Genomic DNA, 22187 nt, shown 5'->3' on the forward strand with positions numbered 1-22187 from the left:
CAGAAATGGTGTAGGGTCTCCTGCTTGGGTGACAGGTTGGACTAAGTGACCTACAAGATCCCTTCCAGATCTGTTAATCTGTTATTCAGTTGCCTTTTACAAAAAGCCCCTTTGGGACAACTACGACCCGGATGACTGAGAATCTCTAGATTCATCCATTCATTCTACCGTCTTCAGCAAGGTGGATTTGCAGATTCACCTTGAAAACATTTCCACATGGAGATAAATCAGGCAAGTCAATTCCTGATTTCAAGACTTTTGGGCACCATCTTTCCTTTGCTTGCATTAAGTTCCTATTGACAGGCTCTTTAGATCCCAAGAGATCCATTTGGACCAGAATTTAACAAATTATTAATTAAACGAATGATTGTGAAGTCAAGGACTCCCTGTAATTACAATCCAATTAGCAGATCTTGCAGTGTGAATGGCTGATTTTGAGGAGGGGGCAGATTTGTGTGTGTGTGTGTGTGTGTCATCCCATGTGGTCTTAGCACAGCCCCTTTGCTTTTGATTCAAACTATCCTAGCTAAGAACAAACCCTGGTTTGAGGCCAAACCAACATCATCAGCTTCTCCCAGGCTACAGCGGGTTGCACAAGCCGACTGAGCCGCATGCAAGGGAGGGGGCGTGCCCGGGCATGTGGGAACGCACGTCCAGAGGACACGTGTTGTCAATCCAAACCAAACAAAAAGGAGAAGGCAGATCAAGGACCAAAGTCGAAGGCAGAAGCTGCAGCCTGTCCACGAGACATTCTCAGGGTCGAAGGCTTTCCCAGACCACCCCCTACTCATCAGGACCCCTCTGTGAGGGGAAGGGGGAAGAAGGAAGGGAAGAAAGAAAGATGGGAGGAAAGAAAGAAGGAAGAAAGGAAAGAAAAAAGGAAGGAAAGGAGGAAAGAGGAAAAAGAAAAGGAAAGAAAAAAGGAAAGGAAGGAAGGAAAAAGATGGGAGGAAAGGGAAGGAAAGAAAGGAGGAAAGAAAGGAGGAAAAAGAAAAAAAGAAGGAAGGAAGGAAAGAAGGAAGGAAAAAGATGGGAGGAAAGGGAAGGAAAGAGAAAGAAGGAAAGGAAGGAAAGAAGGAAAGAAAGGAGGAAAAAGAAAAGGAAAGAAAAAAGGAAAGGAAGGAAGGAAGGAAAGAAGGAAGGAAAAAGATGGGAGGAAAGGGAAGAGAAAGAAGGAAAGAAAGAAAAAGAAAAGGAAAGAAAAAGGAAAGGAAGGAAAAAGATGGGAGGAAAGGGAAGGAAAGAGAAAGAAGGAAAGGAAGGAAAGAAAGGAGGAAAAAGAAAAGGAAAGAAAAAAGGAAAGGAAGGAAGGAAAGAAGAAAGGAAGGAAAAAGATGGGAGGAAAGGGAAGGAAAGAGAAAGAAGGAAAGAAAAAAGAGAAGTTGGGAGGAAAGAGAAGGAGAGAGAGAGGGAGGGAGGGGGAGAGAGAGAGAGAGAGAAAGAAGGAAAGGAAGAAAAGTTGGGAGGAAAGGGAAGGAAAGAGAAAGAAAGGAAAGAAAGAAAGGAAAGCGCTTCCCCTCATGACCAGAGCCCCGACTGAGGACTGGCTCGCGCGGGGCATGATGGGAATCTCTCCCGCTGGGTGTTTTTCTCCCCCCCCCCTCTCTTTTATTTGGCGGGAGCGGCCCCGCCCCTTCGAGCCGAGCGTCCGGATTGGCGGCGGGCGGCGGTTGCCGGGGCGACGCGCTCCGCCCGTGGTGACGCGCAAGGGGCGGGGCCGGGGCGTCCGGGAGGGAGGGAGCGCGCGTGCGCGTCCCCGTGTCCCCCCCCCCCCCCCCTCGGGCTCCCTCAGCGGCTCTCCGTCCTTGGCGGCGGCGGCGGCGGTGGCGGCGGGTGAGGCGCGGGAGCCGACCCGGGCAGCATGGTGATGGCCGAGCCCCGCCGGCTTCCTCCGGCCGCCGCCGCGCTGCTCCTGCAGCCTCCGCCGCCGCCGCCGCCGTCCTCCTCCTCCTCCTCCTCCTCGCCGGCTCAGCCTCAGCCGCCCCGCGGCGCTTCGGTGCCGGTGCGCGTCGGCTTCTACGAGATCGAGGGCACGCTGGGCAAGGGCAACTTCGCCGTGGTCAAGCTGGGCCGGCACCGCATCACGCGCAGCGAGGTCAGAGAGGGGCACGCGGCGGTGGGGGGGGGAGGGGGCAGGGGAAGGTCGTGGGAACGGAGCACCGGAGACACGTGTCTGCTGGGGGGGGAGGGGGCGCGCGTCCCCGAAAGGGGCAGAACGTGAGAAGCGGGGAATTGGGGGGGGGGGAATTCCCTCTGCGTAAGGAAGGGGGGAGACCCTGCTCTTCAATCTGCCCCACATTTGGGACCCTAAATTGGGGGGTCTGGGGGGAAGCAGAGAATCCATAAGGGGATCCCCATAGCTTTGGGGTGGGGGTGTCTTCTTCTTCAATCTGCCTCCCCCCCCCCAGACCCTGCCCTACATTTGGGACCCTAAATTGGGGGTGCTTTGGGGAGAAACGATTCAAAAAGGGGACCCCCCATGGGTTTGGGGGGGGAGATCCCGCTCTTAAATCTGCTTCTCCCTAATTTAGGGTCCCGCTGCCCAAACCCTGCCCCACATTTGGGACCCTAAATTGAGGGGATGGGAGGAAGCACGGATTCAGGAAGAGAATCCCTCTTGGCTTGGTGGGGGGGGGGAGAAATCCTGCTCTGCTTCCCCCAATCCTGCCCCATGGTTTGGGACCCTAAATTGGGGGGGGGGTGTCTTTGAAGGAAGCAGGGATTCAGTAAAGGAACCCCCATAGCTTTGGGAGGTGATCCTGTTTTTCAATCTTCCTCCCCCAGACTGCCCCACATTTCGGACCCTAAATTGGGGGGGGCTGGGGGGAAGCAGGGAGTCGGGCAGGGCACCCCCATGGCTTTGGGGGTGGGGTGTGCTCCCTCCCCTGCTATGCTGTGACACACACCCCTCCAAGTTGGGACTGCAGTGATGCTGCAGACAGCCTGGCCGTGCTGCCCACCTGGGGCAGGGGCAGGTGGAAGAGTAGAGGAAACACCAACACCCCAAGAATATGGGGGGGGAGGGAGGTCTTGGGGTCTGGGTGCGAGAGAAAAGAAGAAGGGGGCGTCTGTGCGGATTCTCGATCATCCAGGTTATCCCGAAGGTCAAAAGCCAAGGAAATCCAGTTGCCTTTTTTGGGGGGGGGGGGACAGGTTTGGGACAGCCAGGGGGTGTGGTCTCTGAAAGGGGGGGACTCCCCCCCCCATGCAGATTGCTTGGTGCAGAGGTGCCCCCCAAACCAAAGGTGTTGTGGAGCCCGGCTGGCTTTGGAAGAAGAATGCTGAGTGTTGCCGTTGGTCTCCTCGGGCCGGTGACCCACGTGGCTTCAGATCTTTTCAGAGATCTCTGTGGATGCAATGATAAGATCATCTGGGGAAAATTCCCCCTCCTGGGCAGTAGATTCAAAGGCACCCATCCGAGAGTAGACAGGAGAGAGGACTAGTGGTGGATTCAAACGTTCCAGCATTCTTTCCTATCTCCACGGAGCCCCATCACGACTCTCCAGGAGACCTGAGAAACTTCATTTATTCTTTTTCTTTCTTTCTTGTTTATGTTCGGTTGTCGGTTTCTTGGCTGGGTTGTTGTGAGCCACGCGGGATTTTTGAGACTCGGGGAGCGTACACCTTCGATGTATTATCATGGCTTGTCAGCCAGATGTTCAGGCTGGGTTTGGCGTTTTTATCCACCTTTCGAGTCCTTCCCAAGGAGCTGAGATAGGCAAATGTGGTTTAATGAGAATGTAAGCTGATCCAAATTGCCTTTTGCAATTGACGGGTAGAGATTTTGGTCAATGCCGAAGATTCTCAAAAGGGTTGCTCCGTTTGTTTCGGGGGTTGCAGCCAAGGCACCTGTCTCTCTCGGTGCTGCCTTTGCTTTCTTACTCTGGCTACGACTACTTTAAAAATGGTTGTTTGTGGCTTTTCGATGCTTGATGTGAAACCTGAAATGTCATTTGAATCTCTGGGTGCTGCATTTGTAAGCTGCTTTGGAAACCTACTTACGATTATTGTTTTTTGAATGGTGGCCTCTGTGTTTCTTGCTTAAAAGATAAATAATGAAATAGATTCTGAGAAATTGTAGTAGCTGCTCCAAAGGGAAACATGGAGGGCTACCAAAGAAGATGTGAGGGCCATGTTGATAAGTGGCTCCTTTGGAAAAGGGTGGGTTGCACCTCAAGAGAGGGTGGTCTTCACCAAATTGGAGGTCCCCTGCCCTCTTTCCCCCACTGTTCTGACTGAGGCTTCCCGAGAGCATGAAGCAACTCCTTGTCCCGAGAAAAACCCTTTTTATGAATTGACTGTGAATTCTGCTCATTCACACCCAACAAAATCTTTCAAGTGGGGGATTTACAGTCACAGACCTTATCTGGCTTGGAGAGCTGCCAGGCCGATCTCTGCAGAACTTGGCAAGGAGTCTTGGAGAGTCACAAACCAATGAAGTGAACTAATTGCCTCCTGCAAATTCCACTCCCCTTTCGCTCCTCTTTTATTTCCTCTGGGAGGGGCCATTCACCATCCACCTGTGGCCTTACTCCCAAGTCGACCCTTGTTCTTTAGCTGTCCCCTTCGTCTGGCAACTCTGCGCATGCGCACACTGGGAATAGGCTCCAGCTGTCCTTCTGCCTCATTGATGTCTGACTCCGAAGGCAGCTGATAACTGGCATACGGCTCTGGCCCCCTCTCTGCCTCCGACACAGAGCCCTCATCAGAGCCTTCCCCAGACTCCAGGACTGGCCCATCTTCCTCCCCAACCTCCTCACTGCCCGAATCTGCTGCCAGCTCCACTGACCGCTGGCGGGCCACAACACCCCCTTCCAAATAATTAGGATGCTCACACAGGGTATAGATGAGTGGGAATAATGCTCTCTCGTGGCAGCTTACTATATTTCTGAGACTTTGTGCATGAAGATGACCAAAAGGAAAGTCTTCGGGAAGACATCCTTCAAAGATCAAGGGGCTTCCTGTTTGCTCTGATTCCTTATTCAGGAAAAAAATTCCATAGACAGGAAAATAGCTTCCTTCAATGTGTAGATACTTCATCCAGGGATGGTTTCTAGTGAAACTTGCTGTGCCAGGTCCTTCAGAAGTGGAGGACCATATCTAGGAAACAAGTCTTATCAGAAGGGAAAGGAAGATCCAGAGATATTGAGCGGCCTCAAAAGAAGGTCATCTGAGATGTCCTTCAGAAGATTATCCATTGAAGTTGCTTTCTGAAATTCAAAGCGTTTTCTCCAAAAAAGGACAGAAGTAAGGAATCTTGAAGGGAATCAGACATGGTATCCTGATTGGGGGGGGGGGCATTTTAGGAATATTGTGAGAACCAAGTCACGGGTCGAGATGGATGATAAAGCATCTTGAAGACAGGTTGATGGTTCTGAAAAGGGGCTTCCTTCCTTAGCTGAAGGATTGATGATCTTGAGATGAACCTGCTTGAAGGAAAAAGGGGACTTAAGAGGCCATGAGCTGCTAGCAGGACCAGCCTCCCAGGTAGAACGGTGAGGAATTATTTCCTTGCTCTTCAAAGAGATTTGGAATTAGGATTAAATAAAATCTATGATCTTTTTTGGAAGGAAATTCGAGAAATCCATTGGAGAATGAGATAACTTTGGAAGGGGAGAGGTAGAAAAATGCTGTAAATTTCCAAGGATTCAGTCAGAATATTAGCTGGAAGGGACCTTCGAGGTCTTCTAGTCCAGTGGTCCCCAACCTTTTTATCGCCGCGGACCAGTCAGCCTTTGATAATTTTACCGTGGCCCGCTGAGCGCGCGCAGGGGCACACAGGGCTCTCTTCCCTGGAGCCTTTGCGCACGGCCCAGGAGCTTTTGCGCACGGCCCAGGAGCCTTTGCGCTGCAGCCTGTTCCTTCGCCTCCCCCCCCCCGGAGAAAGCCGGTCCGGAGAAAGCCAGTCCCCGCGCCTCTCACTCCCACACGCGCCACCTCCGAGCGTCACAACCCCACCAGCCCCGCATAGAGCGAGCGAGCAGCTCAAGGTCACCTCCGGACAGCGGCAGTGGCCCCTTCCAGAAAAACCTGCAGCAAAGGCGCCAGTTAACCACCACCTGCTTACCAGGGTTGGCTGCCTCGGGCGCTTGGGCAAAAGTGGCCCCGAGGAGGCGGACGTGCACAGCTGACGCGCGTCTTTCCAAGCTCCACAAAAAACCCCAACGGCCCCCTTTCGGTGCGGGCTGGAAGCCAGGCGGGAAGTTCCCGTTCTCTTACCTGGGCTGTGACGACTATTGGGGAAGTGTGCAGTACCTCAGAAGTAAAGCTGCCGCTGCTGACGCCGTTCCTTGGAAGCGACGGAGTGGCTGAGGCAGGAAGGCGCGCGGCGGTGGCAGCTGTTCAGCCAGCCGCCTCGCAGGAGAAGAGCCGCTCTTGGGTTTCGCAGGGGGCGGCGGTGGCGGCGGTACCAGCAGCGCCTGGGGATTCCACCAGCACGCGCGCGGACCTTTGGGCAGCTGTTCAGCCAGCCGCCTCGCAGGAGAAGAGCCGCTCTTGGGTTTCGCAGGGGGCGGCGGTGACGGCAGTACCAGCAGCGCCCGGGGATTCCACCAGCGCGCGCGCAGACCTTTGGGCAGCTGTTCATGTCCCCCGGCCGCTGCGCGGCCCGGTGCCAGGTACTCCACGGCCCGGCACCGGTCCGCGGACCGGGGGTTGGGGACCACTGTTCTAGTCCACCCAAGCAGGAGACCCGATACCATTTGAGACATGTGCCTGTCCAGTCTCTTCTTAAAAACCTCCAGTGATGGAGCGCCCACAACTTCTGGTGGCAAGCTGTTCCCACTGGGTTCATTAGGAAGTTTCTCCGTAATTCCAGGTTGATTCTCTCTCTCGATTAGTTTCCATCCATCGTTTCTTCTCTCGCCTTCTGGCTCTTTGAAAAAATAAATGAAGAAATAAATCTCATAACAAAAAATAACTCGAAAATACATCTCGATCCAGGCAAGAGGACGTGGCCCTCTTAAACAACGACTTGAGCTTCGGAGGTGCGAGCGGTATAACCAACCACAACGATGCCAGTTTCTAAGTGCCAATCCGAAGCGTGGTCCCATTTTCCCAGCAGTTTCTGATTTCTGCCGACTCTTAGATGGCACAAATCCACCTTTCCACTGCTAGGCCTTTGTTCTTGCAGCCTTCCCCCCCACCCCCCACCCCCCCAGTAGCTGAGAATACAATGGGGTGCATAATGTTTGTTCTCTCTCTTTTTGCCATCCCAGCATCAAAAAAAGAGGCCGGCTAGTCTAGGCCTGTCTTAATCTCGCAGCCCGTCCGTCTTTCTTTCGCTGGTAACGCCGTTCGCCGGTTTGGAAAGGAAGATGAAGGAACAACACCCCCCAATTCCTTTGCTTTGCCCACTTTTAAAGCGCAGAGCCCGATGGGCAGCTTTTGGCAAACTTTCGATTCCTTTCAGTGCTTAAGCAGGGAAAGTCTCCGGAGGCCTAGCCCCGGCGCCTGACCCGGAGGGACGTATTTGGAGTGCGGCTGTCATACACAGCATGGATGGGTTGCCTCAGCCAGGCTTTTAACGGCTTGGACAAGCGTGGCAACAGCTGTGGAAGCAGCCTTGTACTTCCACTTGTTAACTACCGTGGAAAAGAACTCACACCTTGATCGTGTTAATGGTGTGGTTGCAATAGCAATAGCAATAGCAGTTATAGCAGTAGACTTATATACCGCTTCATAGGGCTTTCAGCCCTCTCTAAGCGGTTTACAAAGAGTCAGCATATTGCCCCCAACAATCTGGGTCCTCATTTTACCCACCTTGGAAGGATGGAAGGCTGAGTCAACCCTGAGCTGGTGAGATTTGAACCGCTGAACTGCTGATCTAGCAGTAGCCTGCAGTGCTGCATTTAACCACTGCGCCAACTTGGCTCTTCATAGGGCTTTCGGCCCTCTCTAAGCGGTTTACAGAGACAGCATATCACCCCCACAGTCTGGGTCCTCATTTCACCTTGGAAGGATGGAAGGCTGAGTCAACCTTGAGCCGGTGAGATTTGAAGCGCCGAACTGCAGAATGCAGAATGCAAACCCCTGTCTCCGAAACCCGGCATCGGTAGAGTAATTTGGTCTGTCCTGCTGTGTAGTCTGTGTACAAGGAGTCCTCGACTTACGACAGTTCATTGAGTGACCGTTAACAACGGCGCTGGGGGGAAAAAGTGATGTCTGACCATTTTACACACTTAACGACCATTAAAGCAATCCCCGGGGCCACGTGATCAGAGTTCACGCGCTTGGCAATTGATTCGTATTTATGTCAGCGTCCTGGGGGGATGTGATCCCCTTTTGCGACCTTCTGACAAGCAAGGGGAAGCCAGATTCACTTAACAACCAGGTTTGCTAACTTAACTGCTGCAATGATTCAGTTAACAATGGTGGCAAGAGAGATGGGGCAAAACTCACTTTAACAAATCTCAAATGGGCTCGGTTGTCATAAGTTGAGGACTACCTATGATTTGCTGGATCAATAGGTGGCTGTGAGGCAGTGGGCCCAGTGTCGCCCACATGCCGTACCTGCCTGCGATGCCTCCCCGATGCTCCAGCTGCTCGGCAGAGCGTTGTGCAGGCCCTGTATGCGCCATGTGCATGCGCAGAAATGCCGAAGGTTTTAAAGGACAGGTAAGGAGCTCGGGCAGGTAGGTGGGCCCTCCGGAGCATCGTATCAGAACGGTACCCGGTGCTGAGGGCAGGTTCCGGTACGCCCGTACCGAGACGTACCGCCTGCAACCCACCACAGCTGTGAGTTAAACACTGAAAGAACAATTGAAGGATTCGTCTTAAATTGAGACATCCAGTGGGTTTTTAAAAGTTCTTGGTGGAGACCAATGAATACGTCAAACAAAGATGGAGTAGATTTCTGGTTAATTTATTGAAAGTGATGGTATGCATGTTTAATAAATAACTACACTGGAAAATCCAACAGCGTCACCACATTCAGAGAACGCTATAGATAACTTTTTCTCCATTCATTCAGAAAATCACGCCAAGAAAGCTGATTGGCGTTGAGTTGGGCCTGACTTTGGAGGAGAGATCCATTTTATTGCGGCCAAAAAGAACAGTTCGCTGGCATTTGCACTCCGTTTAATGGGGGCTGATGTAGCCTTTTAGAAGCGCTGGCATTTAAATAGCCATTTGTGGCCATGGTGCCTTTAGCCAAGGCATAAAGGCTAATGAACAAATTGGTTTACAGCCTGTTGCTACATTGCAAGTCCCTAAATCCTGAATCCCATTAGAGCTGAATATTTTGGAAGAGGGGACCGGGCAGAGAAAGTTTTCCAACTGGTTCTGTAGTCCTAAGGAAAATCCATCTCGGTTGACTCTCTGCCCATCACGATGTTCCTTATCGTGATGCTCCTTCCGTGATGCTCCTTCTAGGATCATTGGTTCTTTAGACATAAGAATTCATAAATAGGGATTTTTATTTCCTTTCTTTCTATTCCTATGCTTCGTTTCAAGTGTTGAATTCCCCCTCGAGTAGAGTTTGAGCATTAAATTGCACCCCGCTTTTAATTGCTCTGCCCAGAACGGAGATTGCGTGTGTTCAAAGCTATGCGCCGCCTCATTTAGCATCGTCTTTATATACAAGAAGAACGCTTCTATGACATCATCTTAAATATTAGGTTGGGACGAGGTTTACAGAAATGAATTTTCATAAATGTTCTGGCCCACACTTCACCTTTGCAGTCAAGAAACAATATTCAGAGCTTTCCGCTTTGGGGTTTTGGAAAGTTGCTTGACCTTAACCTTAAGGTAAAGGTTCCCCTCGCACATATGTGCTAATTGTTCCTGACTTTAGGGGGCGGTGCTCATCTCCATTTCAAAGCCGAAGAGCCAGCGCTGTCCATAGACATCTCCGTGGTCATGTGGCCGGCATGACTCAATGCCGAAGGTGCACGGGACGCTGTTCCCTTCCCACCAAAGGTGGCTCCTATTTTTCTACTTGCATTTTTTACGTGCTTACGAACTGCTAGGTTGGCAGAAGCTGGGACAAGTCACGGGAGCTCACTAGGGATTCGAACCGCCGAACTGCCAACCTTTCTGATCGACAAGCTCAGCATCTTAGCCACTGAGTTACCATGTCCGTGGCCTTAACTATAGCTGTGTTTAAAAATCCAGTTTTAATTCTAGAATGCACCCAGGCCTCCTTGTTTCAACCCTGAGCTACGAATATTCCCCTTTATTAATACAGATCTTCCCATTGGCGGCTCCCATCAACTCAGTGTGGCCAAGGGTGCCATAGGCCTTTGACCAGATGCTAACGGTGCAGTTAATTTGTGCTGTTTTGTTACGAAACCTTAAAAAAAATTCCTTACAGACTAAAATCTTACACTCTCAAAACTCATCTTCTGAATAGGCATCAAACAGTTTTATTTGCTGCCTATAATTACAAGCAAAACTCCTTAGAGCAGTGTTTCTCAACCTTGGCGACTTTAAGTCCTGTGGACTTCAACTCCCAGAATCCCCCAGCCAGCTGTGCTGGCTGGGGGATTCTGGGAGTTGAAATTCACAGGACTTAAAGTCGCCAAGGTTGAGAAACACTGCCTTAGGATGGGGATGGTCTAGTGACCAAGTTTCTTGGCCAGCCATTAAAAGACATACCTAGTCTTGGTTTCGCGCCATGTGTGAGCTCAGCCATGGTTACTGAACCATGATTTATGGCTTAGCACAACGTCTGAAGACCTGGCATATTCCGTCCGCCGGGTCTTAATCCAAATCCGTGAATCCATTCCAGATCAGTTTAGAGTTAGATTTGATCTACCGAAATCAATGACCAAGTGCCATTAAAAAAACCCCATTGAAATGGGGTTTTAATGATGTTTACCTCAAATCCTGTCGTTTTTAACCGAAACCCAAGCTCCAAACTTGACATCTTTGTCTCTTCAGAAACAAGGAAGCGGCGATCGTGGTCACCTCATGGCAACTGCTCTGTTGCAATATTTGGGGGGGGGGGTTATTTTAGCCCATGCCCTCAAAAGCCCGATTGGGCTTATTATCCAGGGAGGGCTTATTTTCAGGGAAACAGAGTAGAAATGATCTAACGGACAAAGTTCAGGACAGGGACTAATATGGTGGGATAAAATAATCCATGCAGTGAAATTTGATGCCACCGTGATTGTCAAGGCCCACTAACGTCTCAGGTGTAAAAGCTGGGTACCGCCACCCAGGTATAAAGAGATTCATCGTTATTTCGCTGTTTTATCAAGCTGAGCTTTTTCTGTTAGAACTTTCTAACAGAAACCTGCAATATATTGGAGCCCCGGGCGATCTTGATTGCATGCTTTAAAGAAAATATAGAATTATCTCTGGGTGGCCAGGTCTCCTGCAAGGACTTGAGCAGTGAGGTGAAGGGCCTCCTTTGCGGTAGAACAGCTGAAGAGGAGATTTGGTTGCAATCAGAAGGCTTAGGCGTTAAGATAGCACAGAGTTCCTTTTCCGAGTTGAGATGCTGAAGACGTTCGTGGCAAAGACCACACTGGCTTTGGTGTGAAGCATCTGACTTACCGTGAAGTGAAGTTCTTGGAACTGGATAGCTCACAGACCTTCAGGAGAAATGTCTTTCTTCATTGTTTGGAAACATTATTTTGCTTGTGAGTGTATGTGTGTGTGGATAGATTATAGATAGATAGGTAGGTAGGTAGGTAAGTAGATAGATAGACAGATAGATAGATAGATAGATAGATGATAGATTAGATAGATAGATAGATAGATAGATAGATGATAGATAGATAGATAGATAGATAGATAGATAGAGATAGATAGATAGATAGATAGATAGATAGATAGATAGATAGATAGATAGATAGATAGATAGATAGATGATAGAAACCACATTCTAGCACAGGGATGGCTAAACTCTCTGTCGTCGCGTGCCGAAAGCACAGGCAAGCGCCCGCACCCATAATGCAATGCGTGCACCGCGCCCTCTACGCACGTGCTCACAACTCCCCCCTCCCAGTGCCCTGTTTTGGGCGTAGTAAGCCTCCCTGCAGCTTCCTAGGAGCAAAAATGGACGGGGGTGGGGGGGCACCACACATGCACCCCCAAAAATGGGCTGCATGTGAGTGTACTGCACTCCCCTGCACCCCCCACGCATGTGTGTGCATCTGCATGCACAGTGCCCCCGTGCATGTGCGGCAAAGACCCGAAAATCAACTGGCCGGCAGGAGGCGCACGCGCATGCACAGTAGAGCGGAGCTGGGGCAATGGCTTACACACACACCCGAGAGGGCTCTGCGTGCCACCTGTGCCACGCCTGCCGTAAGTTTGCCATCCCAGTTCTAGCAGAACCTGGAGTAGGCAACAAACATCCTGTGATCGGGACCAAAGAGCATCTTTGACTCCTTAAGGCCGGGTCTCCCGGCCTTGGCGACTTTTGGTTGACCGACCCACTTTGGATCCTGCGATCTGATTCTACGACACGCATTATTCTCTTTTATTTGGAAATAATTCGATAGCGCAGGGAGAATAACTGTCCTGCTGCCAAAATACAAGCCGGGTCCATCTGTTTTGTGTCTCTTCACAAATGTCCCTGTATCTTTGTGGATTTGTTTTGTTTGAATGGTGCAAGCTGCTTCCTGGACCTTCTCCCCCTCCCTTCTCTCTTTCTCTTGATACATGCAAGGTTTTCAGGGATGAATAAGAGTTTCTAAACTTTCTCTCTCTCCGTCTCTCTCTCTCTCTCTCTCTCTCTCTCTCTCTCTCTCTCTCTCTCTCTCTCTCTCTCTTTTGCATGTGTGTGTGAGAGAGTGAAAACCACTCATAGCAATAGCAGTTAGACTTATATACCTCTTCATAGGGCTTTCAGCCCTCTCTAAGCGGTTCACAGAATCAGCATATCGCCCCCACAGTCTGGGTCCTCATTTCACCCACCTCGGAAGGATGGAAGGCTGAGTCAACCTTGAGCCGGTGAGATTAGAACCGCTGAACTGCAGATAACAGTCAGCTGAAGTGGCCGATAGTACTGCACCCTAACCACTGCGCCACCTCGGCTCTCATGCCGCGATCATGAAACTTCCAGAACCGTAAAGCTTACAACTTGAAATGGGGCATGTATGTTCCTCTTCTTCTAAGGTGCGCTCTTAGAAAGGATTTTTCGAAACGACCAGAGCATTAGCATTTCTTATTATTAACATGCTCTGATGCTAAGGAGTTCTACTCCCCCTCCCCACCCGAAAAGATATCTGTTCCAACTGCCACTCGGGTGTGACCAGCGCATGACTCATCCGGCCTGTGGGATGGGAGTTTGGAGAGGATCAAAGGGCCGTCCTAAGGAAGAGAAGGGAGAGGAGGAGAGGAGAGGCTTCTGTAGGGCAAGCCTGAGGGAGAGAAACTCCCCCGCCCCACCTGAAAAGAACTCTGTTCCAACTACCACTTGGGTGTGGGCGTGGCCAGTTCATGACTCATCCAGCCTGTGGGTTGGGAGTTTAGACATTCTACTCGCCCTCCCCACCTGAAAAATGCTCTGATGCTAAGGAGTTAGCCTGAGGGAGAGAAGGGGATAAGATAGGAGAGGCCTCTGTGGGGCAAGCCTAAGGGAGAGAATTGGAGGGGAGAGGATCAATGGGGCCAGCCTGAGGGAGAGAAGGGGATAGGAGAGGCCGATCATAACTACTCCTTAATTTCCAAGCTGTAAGTGTCAATTTATCGAGCACGGATATTCAGCTAGTTTCTAATAAAAGCTGTTTCTGCTGATTATTCTTTCTGTCTCCGTTGGAAGCCCTGCTCATCTTAATTATACGTGGTGACATTTTCATAAGCTGGTTATCTGTTGGGTAAACAAGAGAAGTGTGGGTTGGGTGCTTCTCCCGGGGAGATTGACTTTCAGTTTCCAGGCCTGTGTTCGTGACACAATGCTTTGCAGCCCTCGATCGCTAGGTTCCAGCGCTGTTCGAGATAGAAGTGCTTTCCCCGATAAGGCCAAAAAAGAAGAAGAAGAAGAAAAGATGGAATTTCCTATTGCATCAAACCACCGCTGGGTTTCCGCAGATGGTTACAGTGGAATTTTGCTGCCCAGGATGGTTGCTGATGACAGGGGCTTGGAAAATAATCCCTCCTAAATAGACCTGTTCTTAGAAAAAACTTGACTGGGGATATTTCGAATATTTTGGGACAGATGAAAAGTACAGATTAGCCCTCAACTTAGAACAGTTCTTTTAGTAACCGTTCCAAGTTACGACGTCCCTGAAAAAAGCGACTTACGACCGTTTTCCATGGTTACCTATGCATCCTCCCCACGAACATGTGAACGAAATTCAGACGCTTGGAGACTGGTTCGTAGTTACGACCGCTGCAGCGTCCTAGGGGGTCACCTGATCCTCTTTTGCGACCTGCTGACCAGCAAACTCCACCGTGGGGGGGAGCCAGATTCACTTAACAACCGAGTTACTAACTTAACAACGGCAGTGATCCCCTTAACAACTGTGCCTAGAAAGGTTGTAAAAATGGTCGCAACTCGCTTAACAAATTCTCCCTTAGCCACAGAAATGTCGGGCTCAATTGTGGGCGTAACTCGAGGACTATCTGTACCTTACAGTCCCTTTTTTGTGCCCCCTGCATGCCAACCAGATTTGCCTAAAATCAATGCATAGAAGAAGGAGATGATGGGGCTCAATCCATGTTTCTGAAAACTTCACAATAGGTGGACTTCAACTCCCAGAATTCACCCTGGGGAATTCTGGGAGTTGAAGTCCACTCATCTTAAAACTATCCAGGTTGAGAAACGCTGCTGTAAACGTCTTATTTACATTTATTCACATTTTAAAAGAAGTTTTAAGAAGCATTTTTAACTCTTCCCATTGGGCCAGAGGTAGGATTCAGCAGGTTTTGACCAGTTCTGGAGAACCAGTAGCGGAAATTTTGAGTAGTTCGGAGAGCCGGAATACCATCTCTGGCCCCGGCCCCATCTATTCTCTGCCTCCCGAATCCCAGCTGATCGGGAGGGAATGGGGGTTTTGCAGTATCCTTCCCCTGCCACGCCCACCAAACCACACCCACCAAGCCACGTCCACAGAACCGGTAGTAAAAAAAATTTGAATCCCACCACTGAGTTGGGATGCTATTGGAAGCCCACCAACCGGCAGGATGAGGATAATTGTCTTCTCAATCTTGAGGTGTTCGGGAAATGCGCTTATAGTTTTTACACTGTCTTTGCGAGCAGCAAATTACGCCAACTAAATATATGCACCACCAAGAAAGATTTCCCTTTACTCGCCGAGAAATTTTCACCATTTCTCTTTCTCAAATGGATTGCAGCTTTCAATATTCTGGAGAAAAGTGCCTGCTTAGAGCCATTTTGGTTTTTAATATTCAATATTTGCCTCTACCATGTATTGTCCAACATATGAAAAAGGGGGTGGTGGTGGTACCGTAACAGTTCAGAATAATGCCGTCTGCATAAAAAGCAACTTAATAAAAAAACTCCGAAGATTGATAAGGGGGTGAAAACCAAATAAACCACATTGTGTAATTATAAGCTAAACCTGTCTGCCAACGTTTGTATGAGAGAGAGAACGAGAACAATTGATACTGATTTTTTTAGAGGTCACCTTGTTCTTTCCTGATTCTTCACTGACAATGCACTGTGATTTTTCAGTTGGTCACTCCTAAATTCTAATTTTTAATTTTAACATGGGCGTATTTTAATTTTTCTCACGGGGACGCGTTGGCTAAGACGATCAGAAAGGATGGCAGTTGGGCGGTTCGAATCCCTAGCACCGCGTAACGGAGTGAGCTCCCGTTCCTTGTCTCGGCTTCTGCCAACCTAGCAGTTCGAAAGCACGTAAAAAAAAAAATGCAAGTAGAAAAATAGGAACCACCTTTGGTGGGAAGGGAACAACATTCTGTGCACCTTTGGTGTTGAGTCACGCCGGTCACATGACCACGGAGACGTCTTCGGACAGCGCTGGCTCTTAGGCTTTGAAACGGAGATGAGCGCCGCCCCCTAGAGTCAGGAACGACTAGCACATATGTGTGAATGGAACCTTTACTATTTAAATTTCTAAATGGCTGTCTCTTTGACTCTTTTTTTTAAAAAAAATATATCCAGATTTGTAGATAGTTTGAATTGTGTTAAGCTAAGTGGCTTAGCTTTCTCTTAGCGGTTGTATAATAATATACAGGAGTCCTCCACTTACAACATTTTGCTTAGTGGCCATTCAAAGTTACAGCGGCATTAAAAAAGCATTTTAACCGGAAGGAAGAAAGGAAGGAAAGAGAAAGATAGGAAGGAGAGATGAGAAGGAAGGAAGGAAAGAGAAAGAGATAGGAAGGAGAGATGAGGAGAAGGAAGGAAGGAAAGAGATAGGAAGGAGAGATGAGGAGAAGGAAGGAAGGAAAGAGAAAGAGATAGGAAGGAGAGATGAGAAGGAAGGAAGGAAGGAAGGACTATTTTTCACCTGATTTACATTAAAATCCTTGACAAGTGACTCACATTTAGGACGGTTGCAGTGTTTCCCTTTTGTGACCTTCTGACAAGTAAAGTCCATGAGGAATCCAGATTCACTTAACAACCTGGTTATTCATTTAAGAACTGTGTTGATTCACTTAGCAAATGTGGTGAGAAAAGTCGTAAGGGAGGGAAAAAACTCACTTAATAAATCTCACTTAGCAACCTGAATGTTGGGTTCAATTGTATGCCTAGGCCAGTGTTTCTCAACCTTGGCCACTTGAAGATGTCCGGACTTCAACTCCCAGAATTCCCCAGCCAGCGTTCGCTGGCTGGGGAATTCTGAGAGTTGAAGTCCGGACATCTTCAAGTGGCCAAGGTTGAGAAACACTGGCCTAGGACTACCTGTGTGGGTTTTTACATCCGAAAGATTGATCATAGTTAAATAGAAAGACATGCAATAAATCAACCCCATTGATTTTGCTTTCTAATCCCACTTTCTTAAAGGACGGTTTTATCTTAAATAACCTTCCCTCCCCCCCCGTCTCTGAGGAATAGTAGGTGGGGAGATTCCTCCTGCAAGCACAGAGAATGTGAGTTAAACCTATGACTAATGCACAACATGTTAGTCATGCCCTTTTAATAGGAGCAACCTTTGAGGCACATTTGGTGTGAAGCAATGTCTGGTTTATTTATTTGTTTTCTTTCTCGGCCGCAGTCCCTTGCTTTGCTTATCCTTTCCTCCACGATAAACCTCAGAAAGTTTGCTCTCCCTTGTGATCTCTGGTGGCCAGGATAAGGCTCAATACTTAAGCCTCGCTTTAAAGCTCTCTGTCCCATTTTAGCACAAACAGGACGACAGTCGATGCTCCGGATTAGGTTCAGTTAAACTGATTTATTGCTGTAGCCTGTGCACATGAATCTTCACCACTAATAGCAGTAGCCCTTAGACTTATATACTGCTTTACAGCCCCCTCTAAGCGGTTGACAGAGTCAGCATATTTGTCCCCAACAATCTTGTGTTCTCACTTCACCAACCTTGGAAGGTTGGAAGGCTGAGTCAACCTTGAGCCAGTCAGGATCGAACTCCTGACAGTCAGCAGAATTAGCTTGCAATATTGAATAGTAACAGGGAAGGAAGGAAGGAAGGAAGGAAGGAAGGAAGGAAGGAAGGAAGGAAAGTAGCAATAGCACTTAGACTTATATACCACTTCACGCTGCTTTACAGCCCTCTCTAAGCAGTCTATAGACTCAGCTTCTTGCCCCCAACAATCTGGGTCCTCATTTTACCCACCTCGAATGGACCGAAGCTGAGTCAACCTTGAGCCTGGTGAGATTGAACCTGCCAAATTGCAGGCAGCCGGCAGTCAGCAGAAGTATCCCGCAGTCCTGCATTCTAATCACTGCGCCACCACGCTTGTTAAAGAGTTACATAAGGGACCAACAGTGCTCAAGGAAGAGTGGGCCGATCTCGCTTGTGACTATGTAGAGATTAGGCTGGTCCCTCTCTTCACTCTCCCCCTCGCTCCTGCCACTCGTTCTCTCACAGCAGGATAGCTGTAAAGAGTAAAACGAGATAAATTAATGGGATCCAGTGCTAATCGAATGGGAGAAGTATATTCTCAAAATCTACTTTTAGGAGAAGTCTTTGAAACACGTTGCTATGGAGAAATGCGCTAGCCAGTGAGTGTGGATCCCATTCTTTCAGGAACCAGCTTCCATCAACTCAAGCACCGCATTGGTTTTTATACAATATATATACATACATACATACATACATGCATACATACATACAAATATAAATATAAATATATTACAACCCCCAGTATGCCCAAATATGGGAGGAAGATCACTACTTCCATTCTCTGTCCTTCGGCTCGTCACAAGAGACCATCCAGACAGAACCCAATATTTTTTTTACTGTTGCCTTTTTGTTACGTTTGTTATATTTGTGCTGATCAATAAATAAAGGGAGACTAGTATAGATCTATTTCAAGCTATTTAGCTCTCATCAGTTAGCCATACCCTTACTGGGAATACAGCACAGGCTCGATTCCCAGTAAGGGTATGGCTAGCTGATGAGAGCTAAATAGCTTGAAATAGATCTATACTAGTCTCCCTTTATTTATTTATTTATTGATCAGCACAAATATCACACACACACACACACACACACACACACACACACATATATATATATATAATATTTGCTCTCACTCAATCCACCACCCCACCCACCCCTCGTGCGATGGTTCAGCATTAAGTCAAAACTGGTTCTTGCAGTTTCTTTGCACTTTGGTGAAGCGGCTTATGAAGGCAGGGCTGATCTCATCCTTTTGTTTTTGTGTGTTTCTAGGTGGCAATAAAAATCATCGACAAATCTCAGCTCGATTCTGTGAACCTGGAAAAAATTTACCGGGAGGTACAAATCATGAAAATGCTGGACCATCCACATATTATCAAGCTTTATCAGGTATGTGACACCTCCCCCCCCTCTCTCTGTCTCTCGCCTGTCGAATCTGAAAGTTAAAAAAGTGACAGGGGAAATCCTTAATTCATCCGTGGTTGGTTGCTGTTGGTGGAATTATTGAGCAGTAATTTCTCCCTCCCAATGTACAAATCTGGAAACAATTTGATACTTCAGATCCTTCAAGGTTAGTTTTTTTTCCCCTTCATCCTTTTTTGAACGTTAACAGCTGTATGGCTTTGAATAATTCATGAATTCACCGGCCTGAACTTCCCTTGGCTTCGGCAACGAAAAGCCAAGGGGGAGCCGGCCTTAAAATTGTTGACTCGGTCATTGTCGAAAAGAACAAGAGTTTTTTAACCGATTGAGGCTAGTCTGCAGGAATTGTGTTCCGTTTGGAAAATCGGTAGCAGCAGCAACAGCTTCTGAATGCCAGGATCTTAGAATAGAACAGAATTCTTTGTTGGCCAAGTGTGATTGGACACACAAGGGATTTGCCTTTGGTGTATACAGAATGGAATGAAATAGAAATAGGAATAGAATAGAATAGAATTAATAGAGAATAGAAATAAGAATAGAGTAGAATAGAATAGAATAGAACAGAACAGAATTCTTTATTGGCCAAGTGTGATTGGACACACAAGGGATTTGTCTTTGGTGCAGATGCTCTCAGTGGACATAAAAAGACAAGATACGTTCGTCAAGAATCATAAAAGTACAACACTTAGTGATAGTCATAGGGTACAAATAATCAATCAGGTTTACAATCAATATAAATCGTAAGGATACAAGCAATAAAGTTATAGTTCTGCAGTCCTAAGTGGGAGGAGGTGGGTGATAGGAACGCTGAGAAGACTAATAGTAACAGTAATGCAGCCTTAGTGAATAGTTCGACAGTGTTGAGGGAATTAGTTGTTTAGCTGAGTGATGGCGTTCGGGGAAAAACTGTCCTTGTGTCTAGTTGTCTTGGTGTGCAGTGCTCCATACCGTCGTTTTGAGGGTGGGAGTTGAAACAATTTATGTCCAGGAGGCGAGGGGTCTGTAGATATTTTCTCAGCCCTCTTTTTGACTCGTGCAGTGTTACAGGTCCTCAACGGAAGGCAGGTTGGCAGTAATTGTTTATTCTGCCGTTCCGATTATCCTCTGAAGTCCGTGTCTGTCTTGTTGCGTTGCAGAGCCAAACCAGACAGTTATGGAGGTGCAGAGGACAGACTCAATCCTTCCTCTTGACTTATAATCTTGACTTAATAATTGTTAGCAAGTACAGGTGGATTTACAGCCATCCGTTTAGTGACTGTGAAGTTACAACAGCGTTGGGCAAAGTGACTTATGACCATTTTCCACACTTACGACCGTTGTGGTATCCCCACGGTCGTATGATCAAAATTCAGGCACTTGGCAACTGTTCCTTATTTATGACGGTTGTAGCGTCCCGGGGTCACGCGATCCCCTTTGCAACCTTCTGACAGGCGAACTCAAGGGGGGTAGCGAGGTTCCCTTAACAACCATGTTATTAAGATTTGCGGTGATTTAACTTGAGGTTGTAAGATGGGCCAAAATTCATTGAACTGTCTCGCTTAGTGACAGGAACGTTTCGTATGTCAAGGATTATCTGCAGGCCTTGCCCATGTTGCACAATTGTGCCTATGTGGTTTCTTTCATCTGCAGGGCTGACAGCTATGCTAACCAAAGGCTTGCAGGGTAAACCATCGTATATCTGAATGGCTTGACTTCTAGCCAGTTTGTTGGTCTGCAAGGAACCGAGGTTTAGAAATGTTTACCGTATCTTTTGTAGTATAAGATGCACCAAGATTTTGAAGAGGCAAATTAAGAAAAAAGGTTTTACACTCTGCAGACCTCCCAAAAACAGCCCGTTTTTCACGAAAACAGGCCCATTTTTTGTTCAAAAAAAGAGCATGCATAGCCTTTATAATGCTCCTGGCGGCTGGGGAGGGGCAAAAAATGAGCCAAAAACCAGGCCCATTTTTTGCCCCCAAAAAAGGGCATGCATAGCCTTTAGGAAGCTTATAGAGTGCTTCTGGGGGCTGGGGGGGCAGAAATGAGCAAAAAACAGCCCATTTTTTCTGCTCATTTTTGCCCTCCCCAGCCCCCAGGAGCACTCTGGAGGCCTCCTAAAGGCTCTGCACGGCAATTTATTCAAAGGGAGCGGGGTTTCAGGAGGCCAAAAATGCTGTATTCAGTGTATTAGACGCACCCAGATTTTCACCCTCTTTTTTGAGGGAGAAAGGTGCGTCTTATACTCCAAAAAAATACGGTAACCCCAGGCGTGTTAAGAGAAATGGCCATGGCTTGGGCATAATGCTGAACATTTCCACCCTGGTTGCTGGTTAGTTTATCTGCCTCTGCTTGAAGAAAGAGTGGAGCAGGAAGCCAAGATTCATCAGCCCACTTTCTTACTAACAAGCCACGTTGGGGAAGAATCCTGGCTTAAGAGTCTTTTAAGGAAAGCAGTGAGACGCTTGAGGTTATTGGCTCTCGCTAAACATAAGGTCGGATGGATCAGTGGGATCCCTGACAGGATCCTGTTTATGTAATCTGCGGTGTGACCTGAATAGCTTTGCCCCAGCGTGTTCAAGTCGAGCGATTCCCTACGCCACAATTTGCCAGCTTCCATTTGTATCGTGACTTTTACTCTTGGTGTAAAGCAGGGATGGGCATCTGTGGCCCTTTTAAAGCTGCGGACTTCAACTCCCAGAATTCCCTTTTTTTTAAATTTGGTTTTAGTTGAATAAACATTACAAACATTGGACATAAAGCGACCTCTCTGGCTTTGTCATTTCCATACGTATTTTAACATAACCACAAATGCACTTTCCGCTTATCGTACATAGCTACGTTAACCTTATTAACACATCCCCTTATCCTCCTTTATATATTTATCTATGTATTGTCCAATTCCAATTTTACAATCCTCAAAATATTCTGTTCCGATTCCTTTTCCTCATTTCCAGCCATTGATACATTTTGTTCCAAATTTCATAATATTCTGTCTCATCTCTATTTCTGATTTCTACTGTCAGTCTGTCCATTTCTGCACAGATCAAAAAAAATTTTTATTACCGCTTCTTCCGTGAGGGCATCTCTGTTTTTCCAATTTTGTGCATATACGAATCTTGCTGCGGTTATCCCATGCAGCATTAAATATGTCACTCCTTTACTATATTTTTCTTTTATTATTCCTAATAGGAATACTTCTGGTTTCAAATCTATCTTTTGATCTAACATCTCTTCCAACCATGTCTTTATCTGACGCCAAAATTCCTTGGCTTTTGTACATAACCACCACATATGATAAAAAGCCAAATTACATTTCTAACG

The 22187-nt window shown here is 47.8% G+C and overlaps 1 protein-coding gene across 1 annotated transcript in view; it reads left to right on the plus strand.

The window, feature by feature from the left end:
- The first annotated feature begins 1782 nt into the window (after positions 1 to 1782).
- Positions 1783 to 22187, plus strand: part of LOC116516382 (serine/threonine-protein kinase SIK2-like) — a 69431-nt gene continuing 49026 nt past the window's right edge. Inside the window, exons 1-2 of the mRNA XM_032228819.1 lie at positions 1783 to 2095; positions 18738 to 18854. Of these exons, the coding sequence (XP_032084710.1) occupies positions 1862 to 2095; positions 18738 to 18854 (351 nt within the window). The 5' untranslated portion in view covers positions 1783 to 1861. The remainder of the gene's footprint in view (positions 2096 to 18737; positions 18855 to 22187) is intronic.

Source organism: Thamnophis elegans, chromosome 13, assembly GCF_009769535.1.
Source record: "Thamnophis elegans isolate rThaEle1 chromosome 13, rThaEle1.pri, whole genome shotgun sequence".
Lineage (NCBI taxonomy): Eukaryota > Metazoa > Chordata > Lepidosauria > Squamata > Colubridae > Thamnophis > Thamnophis elegans.